The 24,223-nt window shown below is 43.3% G+C and overlaps 1 protein-coding gene across 4 annotated transcripts in view; it reads left to right on the top strand.

Moving 5' to 3' along the window:
• The window catches only part of LOC131953625 (uncharacterized), a 59,957-nt gene extending 38,654 nt beyond the window's left edge, over window positions 1–21,303 (top strand). For 2 of the 4 annotated variants that reach the window (XM_059316895.1, XM_059316896.1), the window contains exons 3-9: window positions 11,151–11,322; window positions 12,520–12,728; window positions 13,041–13,183; window positions 16,765–16,996; window positions 18,372–18,587; window positions 19,230–19,311; window positions 20,201–21,211. In XM_059316895.1, the coding sequence (XP_059172878.1) occupies window positions 11,151–11,322; window positions 12,520–12,728; window positions 13,041–13,183; window positions 16,765–16,996; window positions 18,372–18,587; window positions 19,230–19,311; window positions 20,201–21,170 (2,024 nt within the window). In that variant the 3' untranslated portion in view covers window positions 21,171–21,211. Of the gene's footprint in view, window positions 1–11,150; window positions 11,323–12,519; window positions 12,729–13,040; window positions 13,184–16,764; window positions 16,997–18,371; window positions 18,588–19,229; window positions 19,312–20,200; window positions 21,212–21,253 lie in introns of those variants that run through there. The other 2 variants (XM_059316897.1, XM_059316898.1) reach the window with 2 other exon arrangements.
• Window positions 21,304–24,223: the final 2,920 nt, after the last annotated feature.

Genomic DNA, 24,223 nt, shown 5'->3' with positions numbered 1-24,223 from the left:
CCTACATATCACTGGTATTGTCCCCTACCTATCACTGGTATTGTCCCCTACATATCACTGGTATTGTCCCCTACCTATCACTGGTATTGTCCCCTACATATCACTGGTATTGTCCCCTACCTATCACTGGTATTGTCCCCTACATATCACTGGTATTGTCCCCTACCTATCACTGGTATTGTCCCCTACCTATCACTGGTATTGTCCCCTACAAATTACTGGTATTGTCCCCTACCTATCACTGGTATTGTCCCCTACATATCACTGGTATTGTCCCCTACCTATCACTGGTATTGTCCCCTACATATCACTGGTATTGTCCCCTACCTATCACTGGTATTGTCCCCTACATATCACTGGTATTGTCCCCTACCTATCACTGGTATTGTCCCCTACATATCACTGGTATTGTCCCCTACCTATCACTGGTATTGTCCCCTACATATCACTGGTATTGTCCCCTACCTATCACTGGTATTGTCCCCTACCTATCACTGGTATTGTCCCCTACCTATCACTGGTATTGTCCCCTACATATCACTGGTATTGTCCCCTACATATCACTGGTATTGTCCCCTACCTATCACTGGTATTGTCCCCTACCTATCACTGGTATTGTCCCCTACATATCACTGGTATTGTCCCCTACATATTACTGGTATTGTCCCCTACCTATCACTGGTATTGTCCCCTACATATCACTGGTATTGTCCCCTACATATCACTGGTATTGTCCCCTACATATCACTGGTATTGTCCCCTACATATTACTGGTATTGTCCCCTACATATCACTGGTATTGTCCCCTACATATCACTGGTATTGTCCCCTACATATTATTGGTATTGTCCCCTAAGTAGAGCCCCCCATATTGTCCCGTACGGTTAAGTCCAGTATGTAGCGCTGCTAGTGATATGAAAGCCAGAAACGTTTTGTGAAGGATCGTTGTTGCTGTGAGAATAAAGAATAGTCTCGTCTATGCCTCAGACAGGAGGGATAATGTCTAGTCTCTGATATTTAAAGGGCGGTAGTTATCGGTATTGTTTCAACAACTCAATAAGCAAAATGTGACGCAAGGACAGTGCTACAGTATTTAAATCAGTGGTTCTTATCCTGGGTTCCATCGAACCCCAGGGTTTCATCGAACCCAAGGGTTTCACTGCGTCAGTCTCAGGGGTCTAGACACACACCCGACTCATGATTTGCGAACGGATTTTGCTTTTCCTACTAACTAAGGTTTGGTGGATGCACACATGAAGTAACTGGGGCTTAGTACATTCAAAAAGTTTAAGAACCGCTGGTCTAGAAACTATGTTGTTGTGTATTTGCTCACACAACGGTTACTCAAAGTAGCCGGTTATCACGTGACTCACGACGAAGATTATTTTGTTAGTTAATTCTGCCCCGCTCCATTCAAGTATCAGGAAATAATTCTCATGATCAAATCAATCGATTTTTCCATCTTAATTGGATTAATTAAAAACGTTAGCCTAGAATCACTTGTCTGATTTCACGCTCAGAGATCAGGTCTTCTGATGGGTGTGGTATATGTGTGTTTAAGGTCTTCTGATGGGTGTGGTATATGTGTGTTTAAGCTCTTCTGATGGGTGTGGTATATCTGTGTTTAAGGTCTTCTGATGGGTGTGGTATATGTGTGTTTAAGCTCTTCTGATGGGTGTGGTATATCTGTGTTTAAGGTCTTCTGATGGGTGTGGTATATGTGTGTTTAAGGTCTTCTGGTGGGTGTGGTATATGTGTGTTTAAGGTCTTCTGATGGGTGTGGTATATGTGTGTTTAAGGTCTTCTGATGGGTGTGGTATATGTGTGTTTAAGGTCTTCTGATGGGTGTGGTATATGTGTGTTTAAGCTCTTCTGATGGGTGTGGTATATGTGTGTTTAAGGTCTTCTGATGGGTGTGGTATATGTGTGTTTAAGGTCTTCTCATGGGTGTGGTATATGTGTGTTTAAGGTCTTCTGATGGGTGTGGTATATGTGTGTTTAAGGTCTTCTGTTGAGTGTCTTATAATAATATGTGTGTTTAAGGTCTTCTGGTAAGTATGGTATATGTGTTATGTAATTCCTACTGGAATTGTTCTTTCCCATATTTTTATATACCGGTGAACTTATCAGATCGACGTTTTAAACTTAATCTGCATCTCTGAATCTTAGAATAAAATTTTCTTTACATTCTTTCTATTTCCATTGTCAAACATTTTCTATTTACAGCATAGAGAAGTAGATGTTTTACTTCCCATACAAATGTGTGTATAGCGATTATTAAATAAACACACAACCACCTAATCAAATTAAACAAACTGGATTCTTTATTTAATAGACAGAAGTAACGAAGAATTTGTAATATGCATTAGGCTAATACAATATGAATATGCTTTTGATAAACTCATTGATGACGTTGCAACAGTTTTAAAAAATCAATACATTCCCCCCCCCCCCTCTCCACCCATTTCAACAAATAAATCATCCTGCGGTGTGTAGCTTTATTGATGGGAATAATTCTGTTGTTCCAGACCGCTTTGATAAGATTGATGCTGCACTAACGTTTACCCCGGGCGTTGGGCCCGTTGGGTGGGGACGGGGGGACGGGGGACGGGGGGGGGGGGACAAATGTTTGATCAGAGTTTAACAGCAGCCAAGGGCGTCTGCATCAAACAGTCGACCCGATCATACACAGATAGAGGCTTTCATTACATTTATGTTGGTCCAGGGTTTCATTACATTTATAGAGATACAGGATTTTATTACATCCTACAGATACAGGCTTTCATGCTAGCACAGATTTTATAGCATCATACAGATAAGTGTTTACATTACATTCACGCACATACTAATTTTTGTTGCATTCGTACATATACCGGCCTTAATCGTATGTCTATACACATATCGAGTCTAACCAGCCTATGTTCTGAACCCAGCACCATATCAGAATGAGGCTACACTAGACTTAGCGATTGTTTTTAGATAAGGCTCGATAACTTGAGACAACAAACCATCTAGGGGAGACAACTCCAAAATCAAACAACTGCTGTCGCTTGTTCTGGGATGGACAAAGGCTACGGAAGCAAATCCTAAAAGCAAGCAGGCTGAAATCAGAGTCCATGGCCTAATATGGCGCACATGTTGATAAGTAATGCTTAATTGTGTTCCGTGAATTTCTGTCGAACATAATATTGAATGCGAAGAAGAAAGCTCAGACAAAATAATCTTCCTCAGACACGAAAGCACTGCACAGATATTTGTTTGATTATTGGCAAATCTTTCTCCTGCAGATAATCCGTCCTTATATCTTTATCTATCAATATAAGGTACTTTCCCGTGTAATACATGCTCAATAATTGTATGAGCATATCTTTTTATGTGCTGTACACACTTATATTAAACATATTATATGTATACTATATATATATATATATATATATATATATATATATATATATATATATATATATATATATATATATATATATATATGTATATTATATACAATATAAAACATACGAAATTATATACTATACACACACGCACACACACACACACACACACACACACATATATATATATATATATATATATATATATATATATATATATATATATATATATATATATATATAAACAAAACGATTAGTATGACGATCCAAACAAACCAATCGATACTTGTGTGATGTACCAACTAGATTGTACGAGTGCTGCCCTGTATCTGCCCATTGAGTCCATGTACGTCGTGTACTCCCCATGCACCCCTCCCGGCTCACGCCTGACGTTTGTAAGCCGCACGTGTTGGCAGGTTGACAAAAACACCTGTCAAACAGGACATCTGAGATACGAGAATGAAACAAAAGCCTAGCAACGACCTTGACCTCTAGCTACTAAAATGTATGCGATTCTGGAGGCGAGGGCTAATAATAGCTCAGAGCTCACGGAGCTGAGACTATTTTCTTCCACAAACAACTGACGGAGTCCGTGGCTGGGTGCTGGCAAGGTCATTCGGTGCAGCGGGACTGGTAGGTGCATGTCCGGTCACGTGGTGCTTGTCCGGTCACGTGGTGCATGTCCGGTCTCGTGGTGCTCGCCAGTTTGGTGGTGGGGTAACCACCACATGCTGTAGATGGTAGTTTGGTGGTATAATGTGTGTTAGGTATAGGGGTGTGCTAGGTATAGGGGTGTGCTAGGTATAGGGGTGTGCTAGGTATAGGGGTTTGCTAGGTATAGTGATAGAAGTGTGCTAGGTATAGATCTATTGTCTAGTATTATGCTATGTGTTTAGCTGTTGACGTGTTACATTGTGAGTTATGTTTATATAAATATTAAGTGAGAACTAAAGATCAAACAAGTATAAGAAAATAAACCCAATTGTATCATGTCACTCCCACACATCATCTAAATCTAGTGAATTGATCTATGACGTTGGATTGTATATATAAGATCAGTAGCATCTCGAGGTTGACTATTGTAAGTCTTTTATATGTAAGAACATCTGTAGTTGACACACCTTAAAGATGGTACTGCAACATTTAAAGTACCCAACACCCCCATGTCAAGCTTTGATGGTCCAAGAATCTGACCTTGACCCTCCCATTTATCCTTGTCATCAAGATCCAACCCATGGTCTAACCCAGGGTCAAGCTATGTCCACTCATTGAATGGCCAGCAGTGACTCAAATTGATTCGGGTGAATCACCCCATGTGTATTTACTCACTCTTCGCTACTGATTTGGGCGGAAATTTATTTCCGTGTGATAAACGTCATCGATAAATCTTTGTGATTAATCTCCTCTCTGCCGATCGCAGCCTGTAAAAAAAAGTACTTATAATTTAGACTGTAGTATAAGTTAGACATTCGTGTACACTAATTAGGAAATTAAATATTCGGAACTATATATAGATCTATATGTATGTATATATATATATATATATATATATATATATATATATATATATATATATATATATATATATATGTTTTGTGTGTGTGTGTGTAATTACGCACCGAACTCATAATATCAAAACATGGGCAATTTTTAAAAAATATAGGGAACAGCTCTATCCCAATCCTATCCACACACTAGTTTGCACCCTGCCCCCTACCCACACCTACCCATGCTTGCTCCATGTCCCCTACCCACCATCTGACCCACCTGACAACCAAGCCCTTGCTTCAACCCCCCCCCCCCCCCCCCTCATGTGTGACACCAAGTATCGAATTACTCTTTGTCCTCTTGAGGTTGCGGGACAAACTACTCCATCTTACCCCACAGAGACTAGGGTCGAGTCTAACCCTAGGATCCCTCAATGAACCAACTCCTACACGCCCCCTCCCCCCACCAGGAACTTAACGTTCCAACGATCTGCGTCACGCCTGCAAGTCTGGCCAAGTCCCGCATTGACCGATAAAAGAAGGTCAGATTTATGTCTGCTTATCTATGAGCGCATATTTGCCTGGGTTTATATATCAACAAGGAGCAGCTCTAGGAATAGCAACACGCAAACGTCCCAAACCATTTGACGGCAGCCCAGAGTTATCTGAACGTCTGCTCAGGATACGGTCCAGTCTGCTTGTCAAGTCCAACTATGGTGTTGCTAAGATTAGTTTTTAATGAGTTTACTTGCAAGGTCTAATCACTAGGTGTTCTTAGTACTCATTTTGTAAATGCTTGAAATATGAAGACTAACTCATTCTCATGATGGCTTTTGGCTAGCTTAGCTTTCATAGCTCTTGTAGTTGGGCTATTCTAGTGTAGCTGGGCTATTCTAGTGTAGCTGGGCTATTCTAGTGAAGCTGGGCTATTCTAGTGTAGCTGGGCTAGTGTAGCTGGGCTATTCTAGTGAAGCTGGGCTATTCTAGTGAAGCTGGGCTATTCTAGTGTAGCTGGGCTAGTGTAGCTGGGCTAGTGTAGCTGGGCTAGCATAGCTGGCTATTCTAGTGAAGCTGGGCTATTCTAGTGAAGCTGGGCTAGCATAGCTGGCTATTCTAGTGAAGCTGGGCTATTCTAGTGAAGCTGGGCTATTCTAGTGTAGCTGGGCTAGTGTAGCTGGGCTAGCATAGCTGGCTATTCTAGTGTAGCTGGGCTATTCTAGTGTAGCTGGGCTAGCATAGCTGGCTATTGTAGTGTAGCTGGGCTATTCTAGTGCAGCTGGGCTATTCTAGTGTAGCTGGGCGGTTATAGTGTAGTTGTGCTATTGAAGCTGGGCTAGCATAGCTGGGCTATTCTAGTGTAGCTGGGCTATTCTAGTGTAGCTGGGCTATTCTAGTGTAGCTGGGCTATTCTAGTGTTCTAGTGCAGCTGGGCTAGTGTAGCTGGGCTAGTGTAGTGTAGCTGGGCTATTGAAGCTGGGCTAGCATAGCTGGGCTCTGTTATAGAGCCCCAGTGAACTACTTGGCAAGTATTAATCATGCTCTGACGTCACAATTACCCACTCGATACGCTAACGATAAAAACAAAAATCACACGCTCGTGTGATATTACCGGGATTAATTAATTGTCATTTAATGACCAGGCTTAATTACTGCGGTTATTATTATGATTTGCAGCCCTGCATTGTGCACATGATGAGAATGTTTTACATTACAGGGGACTCGGTGGAGAGATATAGGACAATATAGCTGCTTTATAGAGGGTGGTAGGATATATAGACCTACGTGTATTGATGTGGATGGTAGGACATATAGGCCTACGTGTATTGATGTGGATGGTAGGACATATAGACCTACGTGTATTGATGTGGATGGTAGGACATATAGGCCTACGTGTATTGATGTGGATGGTAGGACATATAGACCTACGTGTATTGATGTGGATGGTAGGACATATAGGCCTACGTGTATTGATGTGGATGGTAGGACATATAGACCTACGTATATTGATGTGGATGGTAGGACATATAGACCTACTTGTATTGATGAGGGCGGAAGGACATATAGACCTACGTATATTGATGTGGATGGTAGGACATATAGGCCTACGTGTATTGATGTGGATGGTAGGACATAGGCCTACGTGTATTGATGTGGAAGGTAGGACATATAGACCTACGTGTATTAATGGCGGCGGTAGGACGTATAGACCTACGTGTATTGATGTGGATGGTAGGACATATAGGCCTACGTTTAAATAAGGTTGGTAGGACATATCCTTTTGATGATGAGGGTTGTGGGACATATCCCTATACCTCTAGTGGCGGTAGGACATACCGAAAACAACGTCCAGTTTATGTATCACAACGTATAGACTGTTTTTCTGGTGATTTTTTTTATTTTTTTACACACACAAAATGTTTGATTTTTTTTACTTTTAATTGAGAAAGATTTGAAATTAAATTAATGAAATAATTCGAGATTTAAAAATACATTAGAGAATTTATGTTTTCTTAAATGGTCCCGAAAACAAAAAGGATTGAAAAAAATATCTTAATTTTTTTTCTTATCTTCTTTTTGCTTAAAACATGTTTTCTATTTATTTCACATGTTTTTAAAGTTTGTCCAAAAATATAAGAAAATAGATGTGCACATGTATATCTCTCATGTATATTTCTCATGTACTGTATGGTATGGACGGCTAGCGGGAAAAAACTGGAGGGTAGGTTGTATGGGGAGTGGGGGCGAGAGGGGGGAGAGGGAGGGGCGAGATCCGACAGGATGTTGCTCAGATAAGAGAGATAACCCACTGTATTCGTTTCGTCATGTCAGGGGTTCCTGGTAATGAGTTGAGGTTATCGCCCCTGTCGGAATAGCTTCCTCCTTCTTTACGGCCATTTATATCACGTGCTATAATCGGCTGTCTTTAATTCTATTTTTGCATCCGTTTCAATATGCATGCACAGATTAATATTAGTGCACACACACACACACACACACACACACATATATATATATATATATATATATATATATATATATATATATATATATATATATATATATATATATATATATATCATGTCATTTGAATCTCCTCCCCCGTCACTCACCATTTCATCTCAGTGTGAATCTGTATTAAACAATGCGCGTGTATTATGAATGAGGCAATGTTGATCTCAATAGCAATGCGATAATGTATTGATTGGCGGGATGCTGTATAGCCTGAAAGGCATGCTGTAAATTACAAAAAAACTAATTACCACTTAAATTATGTATCATCTCATTAGTGAAGACAGCGTGAAGAAATCTGATTGAATAAAGCATAATCACGTTAAGATGATCACGTCTAGCAGATCACGTCTACGGGATCACGTCCAAGTGATCACGTCTAGCTGACCTTTCTGTATGATCAAGTACACAAACGTTTAGAGAAAACTATTATCTCCTTGAACCTAATGTATTAAAGACCTCCAGTGAGGGCTCTAAGTTAGGCTTAACTAGGGGTTGAATGTGGGGTTAAACAACAGTGGCCTTGTTCGTATTTATTTGTGGACTAAAGGAACAAAAGACCAACTAGCCTCTATGTGTGGTTAAAGTTAGCCTCTATGAGTGGTTAAAGTTAGCCTCTATGTGTGGTTAAAGTTAGCCTCTATGTGTGGTTAAAGTTATCCTCGATGTGTGGTTAAAGTTAGCCTCTATGGGTGATTAAAGTTAGCATCTATGTGTGGTTAAAGTTAGCTTCTATGTGTGGTTAAATTTAGCCTCTATGAATGGTTAAAGTTAGCCTCTATGTGTGGTTAAAGTTAGCCTCTATGTGTGGTTAAAGTTAGCCTCTATGTGTGGTTAAAGTTAGCCTCTATGTGTGGTTAAAGTTAGCCTCTATGTGTGGTTAAAGTTAGCCTCTATGTCTGGTTAAAGCTAGCCTCTATGTGTGGTTAAAGCTAGCCTCTATGTGTAGTTAAAGCTAGCCTCTATGTGTGGTTAAAATTAACCTCTGTGAGTGGTTAAATGAACAAAAGCCTCGTTAGCCACGACGTGTGCGTCCTTTATCGTCCAGTGTCTAGCACGCCGTGATTATTTCCCCTGCCCGGCGGTTACTGCCCTTATCTTGAGGCTGGCTCCCCTTATATTTTCTTACCAAACGGTGTCTGATAGACATGCCAGTGTAATCTAGCTCCCCCTACTCCACCCCGTCACTATATTCTACCACAACATAAACAATAACCCGGCTCTGACTAATCACTCCTTGCCTAGTTAACCAATAAGTAACTCTATGGGTGGTTAGGTCTGCCGGTAGGTTAACCTGGTTAGTTCTACTGGTAGGTTAACCTCAGCTACGCCATATTGCATCCTAATGTATCTCAGACTTTGACTGCCAACCCACCTAACCTGACCTTTGACTGCTAACCCACCTAACCTGACCTTTGACTGCCAACCCATCTAACCTAACCTTTGACTGCCAACCCATCTAACCTGAGACTGCCAACCCATCTAACCTGACCTTTGACTGCCAACCCATCTAACCTGACCTTTGACTGCCAACCCATCTAACCTGACCTTTGACTGCCAACCCATCTAACCTGACCTTTGACTGCCAACCCATCTAACCTAACCTTTGACTGCCAACCCATCTAACCTGACCTTTGACTGCCAACCCACCTAACCTGACCTTTGACTGCCAACCCACCTAACCTGACCTTTGACTGCCAACCCATCTAACCTGACCTTTGACTGCCAACCCACCTAACCTGACCTTTGACTGCCAACCCACCTAACCTGACCTTTGACTGCCAACCCACCTAACCTGACCTTTGACTGCCAACCCACCTAACCTGACCTTTGACTGCCAACCCACCTAACCTGACCTTTGACTGCCAACCCATCTAACATGAGACTGCTAACCCATCTAACCTGACCTTTGACTGCCAACCCATCTAACCTGACCTTTGACTGCCAACCCACCTAACCTGACCTTTGACTGCCAACCCATCTAACCGGACTTTTGACTGCCAACCCATCTAACCTGACCTTTGACTGCCAACCCATCTAACCTGACCTTTGACTGCCAACCCATCTAACCTGACCTTTGACTGCCAACCCACCTAACCTGACCTTTGACTGCCAACCCACCTAACCTGACCTTTGACTGCCAACCCATCTAACCTGACCTTTGACTGCCAACCCACCTAACCTGACCTTTGACTGCCAACCCATCTAACCTGACCTTTGACTGCCAACCCATCTAACCTGACCTTTGACTGCGAACCCATCTAACCTGACCTTTGACTGCGAACCCATCTAACCTGACCTTTGACTGCCAACCCACCTAACCTGACCTTTGACTGCCAACCCATCTAACCTGACCTTTGACTGCCAACCCATCTAACCTGACCTTTGACTGCCAACCCATCTAACCTGACCTTTGACTGCCAACCCATCTAACCTGACCTTTGACTGCCAGCCCATCTAACCTGACCTTTGACTGCCAACCCATCTAACCTGACCTTTGACTGCCAACCCATCTAACCTGACTTTTGACTGCCAACCCATCTAACCTGACCTTTGACTGCCAACCCATCTAACCTGACCTTTGACTGCCAACCCACCTAACCTGACCTTTGACTGCTAACCCACCTAACCTGACCTTTGACTGCCAACCCATCTAACCTGACCTTTGACTGCCAACCCATCTAACCTGACCTTTGACTGCCAACCCATCTAACCTGACCTTTGACTGCCAACCCATCTAACCTGATCTTTGACTGCCAACCCATCTAACCTGACATTTGACTGCCAACCCATCTAACCTGACCTTTGACTGCCAACCCATCTAACCTGACCTCTGACTGCCAACCCACCTAACCTGACCTTTGACTGCCAACCCACCTAACCTGACCGTTGACTGCCAACCCACCTAACCTGACCTTTGACTGCCAACCCACCTAACCTGACCTTTGACTGCCAACCCATCTCACCTGACCTTTGACTGCCAACCCACCTAACCTGACCTTTGACTGCCAACCCACCTAACCTGACCTTTGACTGCCAACACACCTAACCTGACCTTTGACTGCCAACCCACCCAACCTGACCTTTGACTGCCAACCCACCTAACCTGACCTTTGACTGCCAACCCACCCAACCTGACCTTTGACTGCCAACCCACCTAACCTGACCTTTGACTGCCAACCCACCTAACCTGACCTTTGACTGCCAACCCATCTAACCTGACCTTTGACTGCCAACCCACCTAACCTGACCTGTACATCCCCAGGTGTGGTCCGTGCTAGCCACAACATCCAGGTCAGTGGGTGTAACGGTCAAACCATTCGAGCCAAATGTCCAGACGGTCATCAGATCGCCATCAAGCGAATCTTTTTTGGTGTCAAAACTAACTCGGAGTGTGTCAACAGCCCACCCTATAGGGGTGTCAGTGGCAGAGGCGGGTAAGTGTCATCTCAGTGTCACTGTCACGTCATCACTGTCATGTCATCAATGTCATGTCATCAATGTCATGTCATCAATGTCATGTCATCACTGTCACACCGTCATTGTCGAGTACTGTTATAGTGTCCTTACCAATCCAACACTGCTTCACTGTTTAATGTCAAACACCTAAATGTCAAACAACTCACACAACGACCAAACACCTCACACAACTCACACAACGACCAAACATGTCACACAACTCACACAACGACCAAACATGTCACACAACTCACACAACGACCAAACATGTCACACAACTCACACAACTCACACAACGACCAAACATGTCACACAACTCACACAACTCACACAACTCACACAACTCACACAACGACCAAACATGTCACACAACTCACACAACGACCAAACATGTCACACAACTCACACAACGACCAAACATGTCAAACAACTCACACAACGACCAAACATGTCACACAACTCACACAACTCACACAACTCACACAACTCACACAACGACCAAACATGTCACACAACTCACACAACGACCAAACATGTCACACAACTCACACAACGACCAAACATGTCAAACAACTCACACAACGACCAAACACGTCACACAACTCACACAACTCACACAACTCACACAACGACCAAACATGTCACACAACTCACACAACGACCAAACACATCACACAACTCACACAACGATCAAACACATCACACAACTCACACAACTCACACAACTCACACAACTCACACAACTCACACAACGACCAAACACGTCACACAACTCACACAACTCACACAACTCACACAACTCACACAACTCACACAACTCACACAACTCACACAACTCACACAACTCACACAACTCACACAACGACCAAACACGTCACACAACTGACACAACTCACACAACGACCAAACACGTCAAACAACTCACACAACGACCAAACACGTCACACAACTCACACAACTCACACAACTCACACAACTCACACAACTCACACAACTCACACAACTCACACAACGACCAAACACGTCACACAACTCACACAACTCACACAACTCACACAACTCACACAACTCACACAACTCACACAACTCACACAACTCACACAACGACCAAACACGTCACACAACTCACACAACGACCAAACGCCTCACTTACCTGTAAAACCTGTATCGACCAGGCGCTATAACGTGAGTACCCCCAGCGACTGTTGCAAACACACGAGCGCCGACTGCATGATGGACGAGGACAGCAAGTACTCCAACTACAACATCAAGTGCTCAGGTCACCAGAAGTGCGACATCTCCGTGGAGAGGACACGGACCAAGGACCCGTGTCGCTCTAAGAGCTATACAGACATCCTCACTATAGTCTACTCATGTATAGCTGGTAGGTTTAGTCACACTATAGCTTGGTAGGTTTAGTCAGACTATAGCTTGGTAGGTTTAGTCACGCAACAGTCGATAGGTTTAGTCACACTATAGCTGGTAGGTTTCGTCAGTCTATAGGTTGAGTCATGGTAGGTTTAGTTACACTACAGTCGATAGTTTAGTCACACTATAGACGGTAGGTTTAGTCAAACTGTAGCTGGTAGGTTTAGTCAGACTATAGCTGGTAGGTTTAATCACACTATCGCCAGTAAGCAGATAGTTACACTTAATAAAGTAGAAAAGTTATCCTACCAATTCTCTCCCATGCCAGTTGAAGATATCGCCATCCTATGCTCCAACGACAGCAAGCGTGGCAAGGCCCTGTACCTCACCAACAGAGAATACCCAGACCAGATCAAAACACCGGCAGAGAGGATGAACTGTCAGTGTATGGTGAGGACAACAAACCCAGAGGTCAGTACCTGATGTCGCTTTAACATCCATCACAGGGTGCACTAAGCCAACATCCATCCCAGAGTGCACTCATTCAACATCCATCCCAGAGTGCACTCATTCAACATTCAGGGTGCACTAATCCAACATCCAGGGTGCACTAATCCAACATCCATCCCAGGGTGCACTCATACAACATCCATCCCATGGTGCACTCATACAACATCCAGGGTGCACTCATACAACATCCATCCCAGGGTGCACTCATATAACATCCATCCCAGGGTGCACTCATACAACATCCATGGTGCACTCATACAACATCCAGGGTGCACTCATACAACATCCAGGGTGCACTCATACAACATCCATCCCAGGGTGCACTCATATAACATCCATCCCAGGGTGCACTCATACAACATCCATCCCAGGGTGCACTCATACAACATCCATCCCAGGGTGCACTCATACAACATCCATCCCAGGGTGCACTCATACAACATCCAGGGTGCACTCATACAACATCCATCCCAGGGTGCACTCATACAACATCCAGGGTGCACTCATACAACATCCAGGGTGCATTCATATAACATCCATCCCAGGGTGCACTCATACAACATCCAGGGTGCACTCATACAACATCCAGGGTGCACTCATATAACATCCATCACAGGGTGCACTCATACAACATCCATCACAGGGTGCACTCATACAACATCACAGGGTGCACTCATACAACATCCAGGGTGCACTCATACAACATCCAGGGTGCACTCATATAACATCCATCCCAGGGTGCACTCATACAACATCCAGGGTGCACTCATATAACATCCATCCCAGGGTGCACTCATACAACATCCATGGTGCACTCATACAACATCCAGGGTGCACTCATAAAACATCCAGGGTGCACTCATACAACATCCATCCCAGGGTGCACTCATATAACATCCATCCCAGGGTGCACTCATACAACATCCATCCCAGGGTGCACTCATACAACATCCATCCCAGGGTGCACTCATACAACATCCATCCCAGGGTGCACTCATACAACATCCAGGGTGCACTCATACAACATCCATCCCAGGGTGCACTCATACAACATCCAGGGTGCACTCATACAACATCCAGGGTGCATTCATATAACATCCATCCCAGGGTGCACTCATACAACATCCAGGGTGCACTCATACAACATCCAGGGTGCACTCATATAACATCCATCACAGGGTGCACTCATACAACATCCATCACAGGGTGCACTCATACAACATCCCAGGGTGCACTCATACAACATCCAGGGTGCACTCATACAACATCACAGGGTGCACTCATACAACATCCAGGGTGCACTCATACAACATCCAGGGTGCACTCATATAACATCCATCCCAGGGTGCACTCATACAACATCCAGGGTGCACTCATATAACATCCATCCCAGGGTGCACTCATACAACATCCAGGGTGCACTCATACAACATCCAGGGTGCACTCATACAACATCCAGGGTGCACTCATACAACATCCATCCCAGGGTGCACTCATATAACATCCATCCCAGGGTGCACTCATACAACATCCATCCCAGGGTGCACTCATATAACATCCAGGGTGCACTCATATAACATCCATCCCAGGGTGCACTCATACAACATCCAGGGTGCACTCATATAACATCCATCCCAGGGTGCACTCATACAACATCCAGGGTGCACTCATACAACATCCAGGGTGCACTCATATAACATCCATCCCAGGGTGAACTCATACAACATCCATCCCAGGGTGAACTCATACAACATCCATCACAGGGTGCACTCATACAACATCCATGGTGCACTCATACAACATCCATCCCAGGGTGCACTCATATAACATCCATCCCAGGGTGCACTCATACAACATCCAGGGTGCACTCATACAACATCCATCCCAGGGTGCACTCATACAACATCCAGGGTGCACTCATACAACATCCAGGGTGCACTCATATAACATCCATCACAGGGTGCACTCATACAACATCCATCCCAGGGTGCACTCATACAACATCCAGGGTGCACTCATACAACATCCAGGGTGCACTCATATAACATCCATCACAGGGTGCACTCATACAACATCCATCCCAGGGTGCACTCATACAACATCCATCCCAGGGTGCACTCATACAACATCCAGGGTGCACTCATACAACATCCAGGGTGCACTCATATAACATCCAGGGTGCACTCATACAACATCCAGGGTGCACTCATATAACATCCATCACAGGGTGCACTCATACAACATCCATCCCAGGGTGCACTCATACAACATCCAGGGTGCACTCATACAACATCCATCCCAGGGTGCACTCATACAACATCCAGGGTGCACTCATACAACATCCAGGGTGCATTCATATAACATCCATCCCAGGGTGCACTCATACAACATCCAGGGTGCACTCATACAACATCCAGGGTGCACTCATATAACATCCATCACAGGGTGCACTCATACAACATCCATCACAGGGTGCACTCATACAACATCACAGGGTGCACTCATACAACATCCAGGGTGCACTCATACAACATCCAGGGTGCACTCATATAACATCCAGGGTGCACTCATATAACATCCATCCCAGGGTGCACTCATACAACATCCAGGGTGCACTCATATAACATCCATCCCAGGGTGCACTCATACAACATCCAGGGTGCACTCATACAACATCCAGGGTGCACTCATATAACATCCATCCCAGGGTGAACTCATACAACATCCATCCCAGGGTGAACTCATACAACATCCATCCCAGGGTGCACTCATGCAACATACAGGGTGCACTCATATGACATCCATCCCAGGGTGCACTCATACAACATCGTTCCCAGGGTGCACTCATACAACATCCATGGTGCACTCATACAACATCCATCCCAGGGTGCACTCATACAACATCCAGGGTGCACTCATATAACATCCATCCCAGGGTGCACTCATACAACATCCAGGGTGCACTCATATAACATCCATCCCAGGGTGCACTCATATAACATCCATCACAGGGTGCACTCATATAACATCCATCCCAGGGTGCACTCATATAACATCCATCCCAGGGTGCACTCATACAACATCCAGGGTGCACTCATACAACATCCAGGGTGCACTAATCCAACATCCAGGGTGCACTAATCCAACATCCATCCAAGGGTGCACTAATTCAACATCCAGGATGCACTAATCCAACATCCAGGGTGCACTAATCCAACATCCATCCAAGGGTGCACTAATCCACATCCATCCCAGGGTGCACTAATCCAACATCCAGGTTGCACTAATCCAACATCCAGGATGCACTAATCCAACATCCATCCAAGGGTGCACTAATCCAACATCCAGGGTGCACTAATCCAACATCCATCCCAGGGTGCACTTATCCAACATCCAACATCCAGGGTGCACTAATCCAACATCCAGGGTACACTAATCCAAGGTCCAGGATGCACTAATCCAACATCCAGGGTGCACTAATCCAACATCCAGGGTGCACTAATCCAACACCCAGATTGCACTAATCCAACATCCATCCCCAGGGTATCAGCGTCCACACCATCGATGTCCTACTGGCCAGTAGACACAGCGGTATGGAATGTACCAGAACCCTGAGCATACAGGACCCCATGTCCTACCAGAAGACCCTGCAGTGTTCTTCCATCGGCCTGTATGGTTTCAAGTCTGTCTACAGCCGCTCAGCTGAGAACGTCACCCTGACCCTAAACGTGCTGCCCGTGGAGGGGCTGGGCTACATTTTTCTACAAGTCAAACGTGAGCTCGTTATACAAGTTGGGATACATATATTTTATCCAACCACTAACACATGTATTTATCCCACCAGCCTATGACGCTAACACAAACCCACCAGCCCATGACTCTAACACATGTATTAACCCACCAACCCATGACTCTAACACATGTATTTCACTCACCAGCCCATGACTCTAACACAAACCCACTAGCCAATGACTCTAACACATGTATTTACCCACAATGACTCTAACACATGTATTAACCCACCAGCCCATGACTCTAACACATGTATTTAACCCACCAGCCCATGACTGTAACACATGTATTTAACCCACCAGCCAATGACTCTAACACATTTATTTCACTCACCAGCCCATGACTCTAACACATGTATTTAACTCACCAGCCCATGACTCTAACACAAACCCACTAGCCAATGACTCTAACACATGTATTTACCCACAATGACTCTAACACGTGTATTAACCCACCAGCCCATGACTCTAACACATGTATTTAACTCACTAGGCCATGACTCTAACACATGTATTTATCCCACCAGCCCATGATTCTAACACATGTATTTAACCCACCAGCCCATGACTCTAACACATGTATTTACCCACAACGACTCTAACACATGTATTTAACCCACCTGTCCATGACTCTAACACATGTATTTAACCCACCAGCCCATGACTGTAACACATGTATTTAACCCACCAGCCCATGCTCTAACACATGTATTTAACTCACCAGCCCATGACTCTAACACATATATTGAACCCACCAGCCCATGACTCTAACACATGTATTTAACCCACCAGTCCATGACTCTAACACATGTATTTAACCCACCAGTCCATGACTCTAACTCATGTATTTAACCCACCAGCCCATGACTCTAACACATGTATTTAACCCACCAGCCCATGACTCTAACACATGTATTTAACCCACCATGACTCTAACACATGTATTTAACCCACCATGACTCTAACACATGTATTTAACCCACCAGCCGATGACTCTAACACATGTATTTAACCCACCAGCCAATGACTCTAACACATGTATTTAACCCACCAGCCCATGAACCTAACACATGTATTAACCCACCAGCCCATGAATCTAACTCATGTATTAACCCACCAGCCAATGACTCTAACACATGTATTTAACCCACCAGCCAATGACTGTAACACATGTATTTAACCAACCAGCCCATGACTCTAACACATGTATTTAACCCACCAGCCAATGACTCTAACACATGTATTTAACCCACCAGCCCATGACTCTAACACATGTATTTAACCCACCAGTCCATGACTCTAACACATGTATTTAACCCACCAGTCCATGACTCTAACACATGTATTTAACCCACCAGCCAATGACGCCGATGGTCTAGTGGAGGTCCTGTGTGGGCAGGCACTAGACAACCTGTTGACCCAGATCAAGGACGAGGCTGAAGCCAGGGAGTTGGCCATCCAGACTGAGAAGAACCCAGTGGGGGAGGGGACTGTGAAGAACGAGACAGTGGCGCCATCTAACAGCACCAACGTCTCAGTGGCGGCCAGCTCACACGCTCTCAACTCGGACCTCGGTATATATTTTAAAGTAACTTCTAGCGCTAGCGCTATGGGCAATATTCCCTCTAAGGGGGGAAAAGCTAGTGTGCAAAATTTATTTTCTGTGCGCGCTCTTCTTAAAGTCTTATTCAAGTATATATTTATTTTACACAATCACTGCGCGGCAGCTCAAAACTACTGCGCGGTCGCGCAACCGCGCAGCTTAGCGGGAACATTGGCTATGGGAGGTGTGGACTAGCGCTAGTGGAGGTGTGGTTTAGTGTTAAGGGAGGTATGGCCTAGTACTAGGGGAGGTTTGGACTAGTGCTAGGGGAGGTGTGGACTAGTGCTAGGGGAGGTGTGGTCTAGTGCTATGTGAGGTGTGGACGAGTGCTATTGGAGGTGTGGCCTAGTGTTAAGGGAGGTATGGCCTAGTACTAGGGGAGGTTTGGACTAGTGCTAGGGGAGGTGTTGACTAGTGCTAGGGTGGTATGGCCTAGTACTAGGGGAGGTGTGGACTGGGTCTAGGGGAGGTGTGGACTAGTGCTAGGGGAGGTGTGGTCTAGTGTTAAGGGAGGTATGGCCTAGTACTAGGGGAGGTGTGGCCTTGTTGCTAAAGACTACTACTAAAATAACCAATAGTTTTTTTAATATTTATGTTACATGTCTATTTCTAGCTGCCATCATTGGAGGAATAGTTGCGGCAGGATTTTTACTGATTGCTATCGTCATTGTTGCTATGGCGCTACACTGTAGAAAGTAAGTTTTTCTGACCAATGGTCATTGGGCTAACAAACTTAGTACACGACAGTATAATGCATGTGACATTTAGATGGTAGAATATATGTGACATTTATAGGGCAGGATATATGTGACATCTACGATAGATGGTAGAATTTGTATGATATTTAAAATAAATAACAGAATGTGAGTGATATTTAATATAGATGGTAGAATATGTGTGATATCTAAAGTAGATAGTAAAATGCATGTGACATTTCGATGGTAGAATATGTGACACCTACAGTAGAAAATATGTGACATCTAAAGTAGAAAGTAGAATTTATGTGACATCTAAAGCAGAAGGTAGAATATATGTGACATTTATATGGTAGAATATATGTGACATTTATATGGTAGAATATATGTGACATTTATATGGTAGAATGTAAGTAACATCTAAAGTAGAAAGTAGAATATATGTGACATCAAAAGTAGAAAGAATATATGTGACATCTAAAGTAGAAAGTAGAATGTATGTGACATCTAAAGTAGAAAGTAGAATATATGTGACATCCAAAGTAGAAAGTAGAATGTATGTGACATCTAAAGTAGAAAGTAGAATATATGTGACATCTAAAGTAGAAAGTAGAATATATGTGACATCTAAAGTAGAAAGTAGAATATATGTGACATCTAAAGTAGAAAGTAGAATATATGTGACATCTAAAGTAGAGAGTAGAATATGGGTGACATCTAAAGTAGAAAGTAGAATATATGTGACAGCTAAAGTAGAAAGTAGAATATATGTGACATCTAAAGTAGAAAGTAGAATATGTGTGACATCTAAAGTAGAAAGTAGAATATATGTGATTCCGATGTCTTGGTAACCGTGGAACATAAAGTGCATGTGATATTCTCTTAACAGAATAGGCAAAGACAAACAGGCGAGGAAGCCCTTAGAACTGTATCCAGCGGTTAATTCCGAGCCCCTCGACCTGGCCTCCTACTGTAGATATGACTTTGACGATGACCACCTACCTACTATCAACAGGTCCCCCATGAAAATGGCGGCGCTGACCGACGAGGGAGCCGTGGCCAGCCAGCGCCGGCCCAACGGTTTCACCACGCTGTCCCGGGCAGAGGAGTACCGAGTACATCGTGACCCCACGCCCAGCCCGCCCCTCCCCTTGGGCATATCCACGCCCCCGCCCTCAGTACAGAACCAGCCCCTCTTGTCCCAGAGGTCGTACCGCGAGGTCTACTACCCCGGGGACCTGTCCCTGAGGTTCGTCAAGCCTCTCCACACCTGCACCGACCTTGACCCCTACTACATGAAGCAGGGGCACACCACTCTGCCCACCAACAGAAAGGCCGTCCTCATCAGCTCGGGCCCCAAGAGCCCACTCGGCAAACGCAGCAAAAGCGTCACCTTCTCCCAGCCCGTTGCTATGGTAACGCCGCTGAACGCCGAGTCTGAAGAATCGATGGAGAACAAGAACCACGTGACCGATGACCTGGACGAGCCCAACTACGACAACCTGAACAAACTGACGATCCCAGACCAGCCGGTTCTGGCCGGTCAGCCGGTTCTGGCCGGTCAGCCGGTTCTAGCCGGTCAGCCGGAGCTGGTCAAGATCCCGCGCTGGGACTACAAGGACTACATGGACGACACGCCCGCCAGGCCCATGTTCACCTTCCAGAACAGTCTAGAAGCCCCGGAGGACCTTCTGGGATATCCCGCCCCTCCCCCCGAGTTTAAGGCGTCATGTGACTCCGATGATCTGGCCTACATGTCTGACTCATCGGCCTCGTTCTGGTACACGTCCAAGCCAATCGGCAAGTCCCTGATGTTGCCCAAACCACAGAACGCGCAGCTCTTTGAGACGGGTGTATAGCAGGTCACATGACTGACACACAGGTGTATAGCCGGTCACGTGACACACAGGTGTATAGGAGGTGACACACAGGTGTATAGCAGGTGACGTGACACACATGTGTATAACAGGTCACGTGGCTGACACACAGGTGTATAGCAGATTGAATGACTGCCACACTGGTGCCTTTATTACGCCCATTTAATTATGTTTGAAGACTAGCAGCTATTACATAATCGTTGATGATGTGAACGATGTTTTTGTCGATGTAATTTTCTTCATAAAAGTTGGTTGTGTTCATCAGAGACCAGTTCTAGTACACAATATGTGTATGTGTGTTGTCGACTTGTGTAGACAACGTGATTTGTACAAAAACAAAAACTTCCTCTTTATCTCTATGCAATTTAGTCATCAAAGTTTTAAAATATTCTCAGACTAGCAGGGCAATCGGTGCAGTCATTTTACTGTACCAATAAGGGGTAGTAACTCTCGAGGATAAAGTAAAATAAAACAATATTTAGGGTTACTTCTCTTGAAATAATTAATTTATTGACTAATTTTCATTTATCAAAAATATTTTTATTGACATCGAAAAATGGGTAGGTTATCTTATTTGTTTATTTTATTTAAGATACAAATAAATGAGAATCTTGAAACACCTTAAATATTCGTTAGAGTCAAGAGTTAAGTATAAAATTAGCTAAAACTGTAGAGCAGGGGTCTCCAAACTACGGCCCGCGGGCCGCATGCGGCCCGCGAGGTCCTCTTATCCGGCCCGCGGAGATCTTTTTGTCCACGGAAAAAAACGTTTGTTTGTGATGGCTGAGGAACTTTGCCCAGAAAAATCAAAGACATGCCTGGAAGAATCTGGCCCCCGAACTGAAATTTGATACTTAATGCGGCCCTCGGACTGAAAAGTTTGGAGACCCCTGCTGTAGAGCCTAGCTTAAGCTTTAACCATCAAGGTCTTTTTTCCCCTTGAATGGCCACTGTCCACGTCTGCCCCACGTCTGTCCCATGTTGACTAAACTGGAAACTTAATAATTACAAATTTTATTCGTACATTTCCTTTGTGACGAATTTTCCATAATGCCAATCTTACTGATTATGGCACACAAGCTTTGTTGAATCATGTTTAAGTTCAATCCTTTCATTACTTCTCTATGTAATTAGTAACGTCGTTGTAAATATTATTCTGTATGTAAGCTAGTACCTTTGTTGTAAATATTATTCTGTAAGTAAGCTAGTAACTTTGTTGTAAATATTATTCTGTACGTAAGCTAGTAACTTTGTTGTAAATATTAATCTCAAGTTTTGATGAGGAATCTAGTCACGAGATTACGTCAAACCTGCCAATGAATTCCAGTGAAAAGTTTGATTGGAGACATCTAAGAATGGTCAGGCTAGCTGGTGTAGCATAAGTCATGTACATACTTCGTCTCTTACTGGCTTTGTTATCAAGTGCAATATATTATAGAATGTAAACTGCATTATTCACGTATTTATTACTTTGTATACACTGTATATATGTCAATGTTGTTTCACTGTTATATGTTAGTTTATTCTAAACCAATTTTTGAGCCATTGTTATTATACAAAAAATATACAGTATGATGTAGTATATATATATATATATATATATATATATATATATATATATATATATATATATATATATATATATATATATATATATATATATATATATATATATATATATATATATATATATATATATATGTATATGCTTCTATTGTGCATATTTTAATGATGACATATGTAGTGTTCTCATGTGGTTGCCCTTGTGGTTGTACGATTGCCTATTTGGTTGTCTACTGTTGTATCGTGTGGTTGGGTTGTCTCCTGTAGTTAAATGGGGTTGTCCAATTAGGCAGCCTCTAGTTATTGTCACGTGGTACTCCGGTCGCTAGTGTGAAGGCGTATTACTTTGATTACATAGTTATCACTATGTAAGACCTTGATTACATAGTTCTCACTATGTAAGACCTTGATTACATTGTTATCACGCTGTAAGTTAACAGTTTCTACCGGCGGTAACCATATTTGTTACATCCGTGCCTTTAGAATTTTTTGTATGTTTTCAATTTATGTTCAGATTATGGGATGTATGTTCTCTATGTATGTTCAGATTATGGGATGTATGTTCTCAACTATGTTCAGATTATGGGATGTATGTTCTCTATTTATGTTCAGATTATGGGATGTGTGTTCTCAACTATGTTCAGAAAATGTGGGCTGTATGTTCTCTATTTATGTTCAGATCTTGGGATGTATGTTCTCTATTTATGGTCAGATTATGGGATGTATGTTGTCAACTATGTTCAGATTATGGGATGTATGTTCTCTATTTATGTTCAGATTATGGGATGTATGTTCTCTATTTATGTTCAGATTATGGGATGTATGTTCTCAACTATGTTCAGATTATGGGATGTATGTTCTCTATTTATGTTCAGATTATGGGATGTATGTTCTCAACTATGTTCAGAAAATTTGGGGCTGTATGTTCTCTATTTATGTTCAGATCTTGGGATGTATGTTCTCTATTTATGGTCAGATTATGGGATGTATGTCGTCAACTATATTCAGATTATGGGATGTATGTTCTCTATTTATGTTCAGATTATGGGGTGTATGTTCTCTATTTATGTTCAGATTATGGGATGTATGTTCTCAACTATGTTCAGATTATGGGATGTATGTTCTCTATTTATGTTCAGATTATGGGATGTATGTTCTCAACTATGTTCAGATTATGGGATGTATGTTCTCTATTTATGTTCAGATCATGGGATGTATGTTCTCTATTTATGGTCAGATTATGGGATGCATGTTGTCAACTATGTTCAGATTATGGGATGTATGTTCTCTATTTATGTTCAGATTATGGGATGTATGTTCTTAATTTATGTTCAGATTATGGGATGTACGCTAACAATTTTATGTACAAATTATAAGGTGTATGTTATCAATTGTATGTCCAGATTATGAGGTGCGTTAAACATTATTTGTCCAGATATTTTTATTGACTATACGATGGTAGTTTAAACCAG

The sequence above is a fragment of the Physella acuta genome, unplaced genomic scaffold (assembly GCF_028476545.2).
Source record: "Physella acuta isolate Inbredline_101_S28 unplaced genomic scaffold, ASM2847654v3 ptg000934l, whole genome shotgun sequence".
Classification (NCBI taxonomy): Eukaryota; Metazoa; Mollusca; class Gastropoda; family Physidae; genus Physella; species Physella acuta.
The sequence above is the reverse complement of the archived record's forward strand: the minus strand, read 5'-3'. Positions and strand labels throughout refer to the sequence as shown.